The sequence below is a fragment of the Mastomys coucha genome, unplaced genomic scaffold (assembly GCF_008632895.1).
Source record: "Mastomys coucha isolate ucsf_1 unplaced genomic scaffold, UCSF_Mcou_1 pScaffold15, whole genome shotgun sequence".
NCBI lineage: Eukaryota > Metazoa > Chordata > Mammalia > Rodentia > Muridae > Mastomys > Mastomys coucha.
This window is the reverse complement of record NW_022196897.1, coordinates 69,700,888-69,714,349: the sequence shown is the minus strand read 5'-3', so window position 1 is coordinate 69,714,349 and position 13,462 is coordinate 69,700,888. Positions and strand designations below refer to the sequence as shown.

Below are 13,462 nucleotides of genomic sequence, written 5' to 3'. Positions count from 1 at the left end.
AGGATGTGCCTAGTATTGTAGTGACCCATGTGCCCAGGGGTGGGGAAGTGGGAATGATACCAAGAGGGAAACTCCCCTTCTCATAGGAGAAGTGGAGGGGGGGAATGGAGTGAGAGGGAATACTGGGAGGAGAGGGTGTGATATTGGGATGTAAAGTGAATACATAAATTAATTAATTAAAAAATATTTGCCAAAATCATAAAAAATTGACTTTGAATCTAAAGATTAAGAAAATTCTTGATCCTCAGAACGTGGATCCCAAATCACACAGTTTAGAGTCCTTTCCCTAGCCCAACTTCCCTGCTTCCTGTGTCCTCCAGGACACACCAATCTGCCTTGAGCAGTCGCCCATCCCCCCATGCTTCCATTCTTCCAACACCTCTCTTTCTCTATTTTTATCAGATCTGCTGATCCAGAACCATATGGCCCAAGGATACCCAGCAGAGGCCTGCTATACTAGCACCATCAAGATAAGCCCCCTCCCAATAATTACCATGACAAGGAACATCCAGGGACCAAAGCCATCCAGATGGCTAAAGGCACCTGCAGGTGCCAAAGTTAAATCAGGATCAGATAAACCATCTAAGCAGTCCCATAACCCCTAAAGAAATAAAAGCAGTCATTAAAAGTCTGCCAACCAAAAAACAAAACAAAACAAAACAAACAAACAAACAAACAAAAACAAAACCCAGGAACAGATGAGTTTAGTGAAGAAATCTATCAGACCTTCAAAAAAGACCTAATACCAATACTCTTCAAACTATTCCACAAAATAGAAACAGAAGGAAAACTACCCAATTCTTTTTATGAAGCCACAAATATGCTTCTACCTAAATCATAGAAAGACCCAACAAAGAAAGAGAACTTCAGACCAATTTCCCTTATGAGTAATGACGCAAAAATACTCAATAAAACTTTAAAAACCAACAGTCTTAGTTAATCTGGACCTCCGAGATCTCTCAAACACTGGAACCAAACAGGCAGCATACACCAGCTGATATGAGGCCCCCAACTCACATATAGAGTAGAGGACTGCTGGGTTTGTGTTCATTCAGAGAAAATGCACATAACCTTCATGAGGCTGGAAGCCCCAGGGAGATTAGAGGTCAAGTGGGGTAGGGAGTGAGAACATCCATGTGCAGACACGGGGTAAGGAAGAGGTATGGAATATGGAACAGCCGGAGGGTGGATAGGGCAGTGTTAAAATATGGAATGCAAAAAAAAAAAAATTAATTAATTAAAAAAATTCTAGAAAACTGAATCCAAAAACACATTAAAACAATCATCCATCATGATCAAGTAGACTTCATCCCAGGGATTCAAGGATGGTTCAATATACAGAAATACATCAAGGTAATCCACTATATAAACAAACTCAAAGAAAAAAAAACCCACATGATCATCTCATTAGATGAGATGCTGAGAAGGCATTTGACAAAATTCAACACCCCTTCATTGTAAAAGTCTTGGAAAGATCAGGAATTCAAGGTCTATTCTTAAACATAGTAAAAGCAATATACAGCAAACCAGTAGTCAACATCAAACTAAATGGAGAGAAACTTGAAGCAATCCCAGTAAAATCAGGGTCTAGATAAGACTGCTCACTCTCTCTCTATTCAATATAGTACTAAAAATTCTAGTCAGAGCAATTAGACAACACAAGGAGGTCAAAGGGATACAAACTGGAAAGGAAGAAGTCAAATTATCACTATTTGCTGATGATATGATAGTATACTTAAGTGACCCAAAAATTCCACCAGAGAACTCCTACAGCTGGTAAACAACTTCAGCAAAGTAGTTGGATATAAAATTAACTTAAACAAATCAATAGACTTCTTCTACTCAAAGGATAAAGAGGCTGAGAAAGAAATTAGGGAAACAACACACTTCACAATAGTGACGAATAATATTACATACCTTAGTGTGACTGTAACCAAGCAAGTAAAAGATCAGTAAGACTAGAACTTCAAGTCACTGAAGAAAGAAATTAAAGAATATCTCAGAAGATGAAAATAAATCTCCCGTGCTCATGGATTGGCAGGATTAATATAGTAAAAATGTCCACCTTGCCAAAAGCAATCTACAGATTCAATGCAATCCCCATCAAAATTCCAACTCAATTCTTCACAAAGCTAGAGAGAACAATTTGCAAATTTATCTGGAATAACAAGAAACTCAGCATAGGGAAAACTATTCTCAACAATAAAAGAACTTCTAGGGGAATCACTATCCCTGACCTCAAGCTGTACTATAGAGCAATCTTGATAAAAACTATATGGTATTAGTACAGAGACAGGCAGGAAGATCAATGGAATAGAACTGAAGATCTAGAAATGAACCCATACACCTGTGGTACTTGTTCTTTGACAAAGGAGCTAAAACCATACAGTGGAAAAAACCCCAGAATTTTCAACAGATGGTGCTGGCTCACTTAGAGGTCAGCGTGTAGAATACTGTTAATCGATCCATTCCTATCTCCTTGCACAAAACTCAAGTACAAGTGAATCAAGGAACTCCACATGAAACCAGATACACTGAAACTAATAGAAGAAAGTTCTCCAACACATGGGCACAGTGGAAATTTTCTTGAACAGAACACCAATAGCTTAAGATCAACAACAAACAAATAAGACTTCATAAAATTGCAAAGCTTCTCTAAGGCAAAGGACACTGTCAATAGGACAAAAAAACGGCAACCAACAAATTGGGAAAAGATCTTTACTAATCCTACAACCAATAGAGGGTTACTACCCATTATATACAAAGAACTCAGATGTTAGACTCCAAAGAATCAAATAACCCTATTAAAAATGGGCTAACAGGGCTAAACAAAGAATTATCTATCAACTGAGGGATACCGAATGGCTGAGAAGCACCTGATGAAATGTTCAACTTCCTTAATCATCAAGAAAATGCAAATCAAAATAACCCTGAGATTCCACCTCACACCAGTCAGAATGGTTAAGATCAAAAACTCAGGTGTCAGCAGATGATGGTGAGGATTTGTGTTGCCTCCCACATCCAGTTCAGCCTCGGGACTTTGGGGTTTTCGCCTGAGGCGGTCACCTGGGGAATTAAGACATAAGACTTATCTCTGAATAAGGTCTTCAGCTTATCTCTGAAAGAAGCTGCCTGAGAAGTTCACGCTGAGATACAACTATGCCTGCGACAATGCCTACTGCCAGAGGACATCCTCAGACATCCAAGCCGCTGGTGACCTTCCCTCGTGACTCCCTCCTGACTCTTTCCTGACTCCTCCCGCAATGTTTATGTTATGCATACATTTTGTTTCTGGGGATTTCGGTTTCAGTTCTTACCTGCCTATATAAGCTCGAAATACCCCCAAGTAAATAGATGCCTTGATAAAACTCTATTTGGCATCCGCCTCTTTGTTCTCGACCGTTTCATTTTGCAGGTCCTGTCTAACATCCGCCTGAAGTGAACATAGACCCGAGTGGGACTGCGGGCCAGTTCTCAGATTTGAAGAAAGAGGAACACTCCTCCTTTGCTGGTAGGCTTGCAAGCTGGTTTAACCACTCTGGAAATAAGTCTGGAAGTTCTTTAGAAAATTTGATATAGTATTATCTAACAACTCAGTTTACCACTCCTGGGCATATACCCAAAATATAATCCAACATATTACAAGGACACATACTCCACTATGTTCATAGCAGACTTATTTATAATAGCCAGAAGCTGGAAAGAACCCAGATGGCCTTCAACAGAGGAATGGATACAGAAAATGTGCTACATTTACACAATGGAGTACTACCCAGCTCTTAAAAACAATCAATTCATGAAATTCTTAGGCAAATGGCTACAATTAGAAAATATCATCCTGAATGAGGCAACCCAAACTCAAAAAACACACATGGTATGCACTCACTGATAAGTGAATATTAGCTCAAGAGCTCTAAATACTCAGGATACAATTCACAGACTACATGAAGTTCAAGAAGAAGTGAGACCAAAATGTGTATGGTTAAGTCCTTCCCAGAAGGGGTAACAAAATATTCATGGGAGCAAATGCAGAGACAAAATGTGGAGCAGAGACTGAAGGGAAGGGCACCCAGAGACTGCCCCACCCGGGGATCCATCCCATATACAGTCACCAAACTCAGACTCTTTTGTGGAGGCCAAGAAGTCCAGGCTGACAGTTGCCTGATATAGTTGTCTCCTGAGAGGGTCTGCTGGTGCCTGATAAATACAGAGGTGGATGCTAGCAGTCAATCATTGGATTGAGTATGGGGTACCCAATGGAGGAGCTAGAGAAAGGACCAAAGGAGCTGAAGGTATTTGCAGAAACAAAGATTGGAGAGATGATTTTGTGGTTAAGAGCACTTGCTGTTTTTCCATATGATCCAGTTTGATTCCCAGTACCCACACAGCAGCTCACACCTTCTCTAAAAGCAGTTTCAAAGGATTGAATGCTGTCTTTTGGCCTCAGTGGCCACTGCATTAAACAATGTTACTCACAGAAATGTTGCAAGATTCAGTTACTAAGATTCTTGTAAACATGCAGTGAAGACCAGAGCTTTTTTTTTATGGTACTGGGAAATGTAAAATTTGGTAATTTATGCTCAAAATTTATATTATCAATCTAAACTTTAATATGGTAAATATCTACCACTTGTCTGTTAATAAAGTTAATTCTTTATAGTTAGACTGTAAATTTTAAATAGAAAACTAATGACTGTGTCATTGTGACTCTATTTCACAGAATTATAATAGTTTCATAAAGTGAGCATGGAAGTATTTATATTTTCATATTTTAGAAATGTTTAGGGACAATTGCTACTGAATATTCTTTGAATACTGGCAGACTACATCTATGAAGACAGGCTACTAAGTCTTTTTTGGGGGGATTTTTTAATTGAAATTCATTTGTTATTTGTCTACATTTCAACATCATTTTGATTCTTATTTGACAGTTTATGCACCTTTTTCCTCCAATCTGTTATATAGCATTGTTCATAATAGCTCATAATCATTGTTCAGAGACATCTGTTCTAATTCTCTTACTTCATTTGTATCTTATTTCTTGTATTAGCTAAGAGTTTATTTTTTTTCAACGAAACTTCTGATTTGCTGACTTTTGCTATCTATATGAATTATTTCTGATCTGATATATATATTTCCTTCCTTATGGTAATTTTGGGATTAATTTGTACTTATTTTTCTGAATCACTGAGAGATAAATTGATGCTTTTTCCAGCTTTTTCTACATTATTACTTGGTGACATTTATCTCTGTAAAATTCCCCTTTAGTGCTCTTTTAACTCAACCAGGTCTGATTAACCATGTTTTCATTTTAATTTTTCTCAAACAATCTTTAAAATATATTTTATTTCCTCTTTCATTCAGTCATTGTTGAAGAGAATTTTGTTTAGTTTCAATGGATTTGTGGATTTACCAGAGTACTTCTTGTCATTGGCTACTTCACATTTTATTGCACCATGTTCAGCAAAGAAACTTTAAAACACCAATCCACTTCTCTGATGATTACCAGTAGAAAGACCCTTCAAATATTATCACAATATTCCAGGAGAGGCCCGTGTCTTCATTCCACATTGGAAGCCTGGCGTTGAGCTCTAACGTCAAAGAACAAATGCAGCAGTAACAGAGATGAGATGGATGAACTTGCCAGCAAGAATAAGTAATGGCAAGTTCCATTACTTGGAACCAAAGCTCCCTGCTATCTTTTATCTGGGCTACCTACATTTTAGAGTGGCTCTTCCTGCTCAAATAATCTGACCAATAAAATCCCTCAGAGAAATGGAAAACAATTTGCCTTTAATTGATTCCAGGACTCATACAATTCTTATATATAGTCTCCTTATTATATTTTCTTTCTCCAAATTCCTTCTTTTCTCATTATCAATGAATAATATTATTATTATCAATGTTTTTAAAAATCTAAATACTTTTACTTCCTGTTTCAGTAAGTTTATGTTAACTCAACACAAACCTAGATGTAACTGACAAGAGGGAAAATTAGCTAAGAAAATGCCTCCGTAACATAAGCTGTAGGGAAGTCTTGATTGATATTTGGTATGGATGGACCCAGTGGATCACTGTGGACAATACTGCTAATAGGTACATGGTCCTTGTCTGGATAAGAAAATAAGTTAAGCAAGCCACAAGGAGTGAGTCAGTGAGAAACATTCCTTCATGGATCTGTTGCGGTTTCTGTCTCCTGGTTCCTGTCCCTAACTTCCTTCTATGATGGACTGTTACCTGAGAGTTTATAAACTACACAAAATATTTCCTGTCCCAAGTTGTTTTTGGTTATGGTGTTTATCCTAGGTAGGGCATTATCTTAGTTTCTTTTCTAACTTTCCAGTGATAAAGATAGAAGTTTGCAAATAACACTTCATAGGTGATGGAACGGTATAAGTTGTTGAGGTATGAACTATCTGGAGGTACCTTAGACAGTGAACAGTTTTCTGCATAATTGTGTTGAATAACTCATATTAGTTTTGTCATCTACATGCTAAACATTATAATGATACATCTTCTAAGAATTAAACAGGACTTATTATTTACTATAATAACTGAATGATATGTTCTACTTTAAATATCACTTTATTTTATAGAGAATCACAATTTTATCAAGTGGAGAAGCTTCAGGACTTGTCCTGGTGAGGTGGTGACGAGGATTTAGGAATACTGCCGCTCGACCGGGAGAACACCTTTGAGAGAGTTGACGATACCTTTGCCAGCACTTTAGACCCTTGCTTGGAAATACTGCTCCTGGACATTTCTGTGAGAGAAAAGATATTAGTAAAAGCAGTTACATTACAACAGCAGTGATTTAGAATTCAGAAGTTGTCATTTGTAAAATAATCGGTGAAAGATAAAAGCACAGCTGGCATGTTTTCATTGGATTTACTATGGTCTCCTGAAGGAATTGTACAAGCAATGTCTTCATTGGCTGATTAACTTGAGGTCAAAGACCTTGGCCTAGGATTATACAGGTAAAATGATTGTAAACAGGCAATACAATGCAATTATTTTTGTCTCTCAGGATGTAGTATCCTGAGGCATCTCTAGGTAGGTGTACGAAGTCCACCTCTTATCCCTCCTGAAAACTATTTGAAAGAGAAGTTGTGGAAATTAACTATGGAGCAGAGACTGAAGGAAGGGTAAGCCAGCCTAAATATAGCTATCTCCTGAGAGGCTCTGACAGTATCTGACTGACACAGATGTAGAGGGTCACAGCCATCCATCGAACTGAGTGCAGGGTCCCCAGTGAAGGAATTAGAGAAAAGACCAATGGAGCTGAGGGGTTTGCAGCCCCTTAGGACGAACAACAACATGAACTAACTAGTACCCTCGGAGCTCCCAGGGTCTCAACCACCAACCAAGGACTGCACATAGAGGGGTCTGATTCTTCAAGCAGCATGTGTATGGTAGAGGATTGCAAAATCGATCATCAATAGGAGGAGAGGACCTCGGCCCTGTGAAGGTTCTGTGCCCCAGTGTAGGGGAATGCCAGGGCCAGAAAGTGGGAGAGGGCGGGGTGGCAGGCATGGGGAGGGGGGAGGCAACAGGGGTTTGTTTTTGTTTGTTTTTTTTGTTTTTTGGAGGGGAAACTGGGAATGGAGAAAATCGCATGTAAATAAAGAAAATATCTAAAATAAAAATAAAAGTAAAAAAAAATAGAAAATACCTAATGAGCTGGACAGGAAGGTACATTTCATTACTCTGTACATGGGTTCTAGTTTATAGTTCTCTAGTAAAAGCAGAAATATACTAAAGTGCTGTAATTTCTATCCTATTGTGTAAGTTTTCTTTTGAAAGTTTATAGGTATATTTCTTTGTCTTGTAAGATCCACTGCATAGAACATGAAAATGTCAGTATTCAGATTTAGTTTTCTGTGTCAACTATTAATAATCTCCTCCGTAAGAAACTATATCAACTTATGATTGATAACTCATAATTGTTTACTAACTGCACTATGTATAATTTTCAAAAGTTGGGAATTCTCTATTCATATTTAATTTCTTATTTAAAAATCTAAGCTGTGAGAAGGCTGCTAAGAATCTAGTGTATTTCAGTGGCATCATGGTAGTTCCATTGGACGACTTATTACATCTTTATTACATCATCCACTTTGCTCTGGAATTCATGTGAACTGTGTTGCTGCTGAACAACTGTAGCCACCTTCCCCCTGAAAGAAAAACTCACAGGGCCCTTTGCAGCACAGCAGCTATATAACTTTCAAGAACTTACTGTAGTTTTTCTCCTCAGTTTTTTCCACTTTTTTCTTTTATAATATGTGAGTAACTATGGCCTAACAAATGCTAGTCACACCACCTGTTGTCCCTTGGTGTCCAAAGTTAAAAGATAATTGATGTAATAACCTGTAGGTTTTTATACAAATGGTATGGATATTGTTTCAATCACATATTAATAATAAACAAGAAAATGGTGACACATGTTGGAAAGATCAATGATAAAATTTTCTGATTCACAATAATATTAATAAGTGCTTTATTTCCTTGGTGGTTAAAAGTGAGCATTTCATACCTGAAACATGTTCCTTTGAAAGACGTGAACTACTGGCCATATGTTTTGATCCTTCATAGATGGTGAGGAACTGCCAAAACACATTGACATATTTAGTTTATGGACAGGAACGATTATATATACCAAGAAATATCTAAAAATGTATCAACATTGCACAATTTCATACAAGTGAAATCTGTCTTTTTTTTTTTTTTTTTTTTTTTTTTTTTTTTTTTTTTTTTTTTACATCAAATAAGCCCCTTTCGAGACCCAGGAAGGTGAATTTTTCCTGTTATAGTTCTTAGTATTTGTCCTGGTGATGGATTTTGACCTTGACTATAAACCTCATGACAACCCAAGGCTGATCTCTAGTGACTCTTGGGAAATGCCAGCTGCTTATTGAATGCCTCCTTCGCATTCATTGCAATAAATTGTAAACATATTTCTGAGAAAAGATAAAATGATGAGGGAGAAGCCAAAATGTTTCACTTCACAACTCTGAGGTTTTTCTGTGGAGGGTTTAGCAATTTATATATTCTGAAGTGATAAAGTCACTTGTCTGGCATTACCAGGAGCATGCCAGATACTGCTTTATTCTGAAGACTTGTGTCATTTCTTTGAATAAAAGAGCAGTTAACTGCCCCTAAAAGGCAAGGTGCAGCCACTGCCAAATTTAACTTCTCAAAATCTTTTCTCAATGTAATTTCAAGTACTCAAGAGAAACTTCAGACTGACATGTAAGTACTGCTTTTCTTAAGTCTGTATACATAATTTCCCTCAGCCTTTGACTCTTAACAGAACCTCCCCAGTTTAATCATCTGGTTAAAATGTCCTAGGGCTCTGGTCTCCTTATACGTTATCTTTCATAGTTTTTAGGAAAAATGGTATCCACCTCCATTTTTCCAAGACACTAAACAGAGCACAGAAACAAAACGAAACCAACAGGTCCACCCCATACTTTAGACCCGCTTGGAAGCTGCCATCTAATGGTCCCATCCCTCTCAAAGCAAGGAGGGCAGCAGAGAGCAGCCCATTCCCTACTGCCCATGAGTTTAAGTATCAAGGCCTTCTAAGCAAACATCATCCTATCTTTTTTTATTTTTTTGGTTTCCCAGCCTAAATGTCTACTATTTATTTTCAGATCCCAAGTATTATCTACAGTTTTCAGGTGTAATCAGATAATGGATATGTGTACATGAAGGGAGCTTATGCAACTATATTTAGAAATGCACTGAGTAAAAATTTTAGTCATAGTTTGTGTATGGACAATGTATTAAACAAAGAGAAAGTACCAGAGCAAAAGGGTGTGGACTAGTTAGGAATTTAGCATCATCCAAAGAATGATAATGACTCCCAAACTAGAATTTCTTGGCCCCACTTCCTTAGACACATTATTTTATTTCTGCAATGTATGAATTGAATGCAATTGGAGACTGTTAAATATAATGCTTATGTCCACAAATAAAGATTAGTTTGAGTACAGAAGCAACTAGTGTCTTTGCAAGATTGGCAACAGTATCTTAAGTGTTATATAGGAGTTTATAAATTGGGTCTGAAATTGTACTTTTTTGTATTATTGGAAAACTGTTGAGTCACTGCTTGTTATTCTCTACTAATGAATGTGGGAGAAATTACAATGCTGGATTAAATAAATCGAGAAGACACTGAGAAAGAATAAAACAAAGAGAAGATACAGCTGGAACTATTAAATTTAAAGGATTGAAGAACAGGAAAATTCTTCAGCCCACACCATGTAGAAGTTAGCTGCATGTAAAGTCAGTTTGTAAAGAACACAGAGACATGATGGAGTCAGGCATTCATCACCCTCTTGCCCATCTTTTAAATTACCCTGTGTGTCCTGTCTGTATCTACCACGTCATCATTGGACCCTTAGTCCTAGACAGAATCAAGTAACTCTCATGTTTAGGCTTTTCTTCAGAAACATAACAAAGTATTAATGGAATTGAAGTTAGGTGCTGAGAATCAGTGGTTTACTGTCAAAACCACTGAATTCTGGATTCAACTCCAAGGCTATAAACTTTCATAAAGGAGTTTTGTGATATCAAGGACAGTTCTCATTTGAACAGGGAGATTTGAGTGTGAAGGAACTGTGAACAGGGCAATGTGTCCTGGTGCTCCTTCCTCAATAATGCCACTCAGTATCTGATAGGATTTGAAAATTGAGATATTTAACAACTGGATCCTGGAGTACAGAAATGAGAGGATATTGAAAAAAAATTTACCTCAACATTGTTTGAGTGTCCTTCTTGTGGTCCCTGACAACTTTCTGTAAAAGGCAGAAAAAAATTTTTTTTTACAAATATACATAAATAATATGTATATATATATACCCATATGTGTATATATATATATATGCATATATATATATATGCATATATATATATATACATAAATATACCCATATATATTGTTGGTAAAAATACAATCTTTTCACCTCAAATCATATAATATAGGCACATAGAGTTATTATTAGTTTTAGTGGACATAAAATTGGAACAAATTTGACACAAATGAGAACCCTAGAAGATAGAACTTGTATTTGTCTTCTACTTGGAAATTATGAAAGATGATTGTGATGCATCAGGAGAGACAAGCTCTGTACTTCAGTTGTTATACATTTATGTGAAGCCACTGAAACCCATTGCCAGTTTTTTCTTTTAATCCTATAAAAAAGAGATTACTTTCATGATAAATCTTAAGAGGCCTTCCAACTTTAACATACTTTATATTTACTTAATTACAGTAGTTAAAATGAGCCAGGCATACTGGTACACACTTTTAATCTCAGCAGAATCTTTGTGAATTTAAGGTCAGCCTGGTCTCCATAGCAATTTCCAGTCTAGCCAGTACTACATAGTAAGATCTTGTTTTCAAAACAACACACACACAACTGCAATAAAGGTAGTGACAATGTTTTAAAATGGGGAATCTTTGAGTCAATACTTGAAAAGAAAATCCAATGGCATCTCCTTCAAAAAGTTCAAAAAAAGTTCCGAGAGAGAGTAGCACATCACTGAAACACAAGGAATTAGAAGTAACTTTACAAGCAAAGTTTCTGGGAGAGTCATTGTCAGGGAGGTGAGTAATCTGCCAGCAAAGTTCTATTGAGTCTTAGCTTTGTTACTTAGAACTTGGTGAAGAAGCAAATCTAACTTTTCTGACTTAGCTTCCTCATAAGTAAAATGGAAATGAAACATTTATTTTGATTATAAGATGACATGAGAGAAGATGGACAGTACTATATGCTCTATACATATGAAGTCATCAAAAGCCATCATATAAATAATCCTTTGGTAGCAAAACAAATTCTAGCAAAAAGAGTAAAGTCAATATTTCAAGTAAATAAGAATGATTGAGATATCTGAAAAAATTAGCAACTATATGATTGATTAATTATATTTCTAAAGAATTTTATTTTGCTTTATATAGTTCACAGCTGAACTGAGTTTTGCTTTGAAATGATTGAAAATAGTTGTGTTTCATATGAGGACCATAATTGTAAACATCAGTGTATGTCCCTATATAGTCATTGGACTTCCAGAATAATCTAAGAAGCTGTTTTGATTAAGGGGCTGTATAAAAGTTCTATTTATTTAAGCAGTTCATCTATTCACACTGGAAAGTTTGTTTTATATTGTATGAAACTAGGAATAATTATGTTCAGTCTGACCTCTCCATTGAAATTTATCCTGAAATGTCCAGTTGATCAAGTTATCTCAGCTTAACTGTCTAACTCATAACTCAAACTGTTTTTACATTCTTCTTCCCCATTCCTTTATCTTCATCTACATCTTGTATTACTCAGTGTTTTTAATTTCTATATACTAATATGCTGTTTAGGCTTTAATGGAAATCAATTCAGCAAGTTTTCATTTGATAAAAGCAGTCAAGATCAAATAATTAACATAAATGCTCTTTAGACAACTGCATGGGAGAAAAGCAGAGACATGGCCTAGGTTATGCCAAAGAAGGCAATAAAATTTCATTTTTCTGGGGCTGTGATCAGAAGAGATTGCTCTGATAAGCTAAGTGGGAAAAATCTAAAGAGTGGAAGGAATAAGGCAGACTAAGGGGAAAGAATACTCCAGAAGTCTTGGCAAGAGAAAGGCCCTGTAGGATTGATGGAGAGCAAGGGGTTAGGAAGTAGAGTTTGCTTCAGTAGAGTAAGCCGCAAGAGAAGTGGAGGAAGACGGAGGAAAGGCCACTGGGCTAGAATGAGCTAATGGAGAATCTTGTAACCACTGGAATGCTTTGAAATTATGTCAGTAGTAAAATGGGAAGGACTTTTGAACCTCTGGATTTATCTTACGCTCTTATCATTGGACTTTTCATCTTAAGTTAACATGTAAATTCCATAAGAACAAACTTGGTCAATATTATAACAAAATTAAAAAGAACTGCTTGATGAATCTTCAGGTGAATTGGTGAAAATGACTTGGTCAGCGACAATATCACTGGAGAATATAAGAAATATACATAATCTAAATATCAAAGTAAGACAAAACAAAATAAAACACAAAATTTCACCACAGGGAATGAGCCTCAGTTGGACTCGTAGACAATTGTTTTATACTACAGAATGAAAACAAAGAACAGAGCTAATCGGTTCCTGCCATGCTGGATCTTACAATCTATGATCCATAACTCAGGAATCTCACTATTTCTACAGATTTTTGTATGATAATGGTGTTCAGACAGGATCATTAATAAAAACTGAAAATTATTTCTATATCCAATTTGAGAGAAGGTGTTTCTTTTTCTTTTTCTTTTAAATTAGACATTTTCTTTATTTACATTTCAAATAATATCTCCTTTGCCGATTTCCCCTCCAAAAACCAAAAACCAAAAACCAAAAACACCCTGTTCCCTCCCCTCTACCCCTGCTCACCAACCTACCGTCTCCTGCTTTTTGGCCCTGGCATCAAAAAA

General features: G+C 36.5%; 1 protein-coding gene across 3 annotated transcripts in view; it reads right to left on the bottom strand.

The window, feature by feature from the left end:
• Positions 1-6,566: 6,566 nt before the first annotated feature.
• Positions 6,567-13,462, bottom strand: part of Fsip2 (fibrous sheath interacting protein 2) — a 73,860-nt gene continuing 66,964 nt past the window's right edge. For all 3 annotated transcript variants that reach the window (XM_031370805.1, XM_031370804.1, XM_031370807.1), the window contains 3 exons: positions 10,756-10,799; positions 8,534-8,603; positions 6,567-6,763 (listed from right to left, as the gene is read on the bottom strand). In XM_031370805.1, the coding sequence (XP_031226665.1) occupies positions 6,627-6,763; positions 8,534-8,603; positions 10,756-10,799 (251 nt within the window). In that variant the 3' untranslated portion in view covers positions 6,567-6,626. The remainder of the gene's footprint in view (positions 6,764-8,533; positions 8,604-10,755; positions 10,800-13,462) is intronic.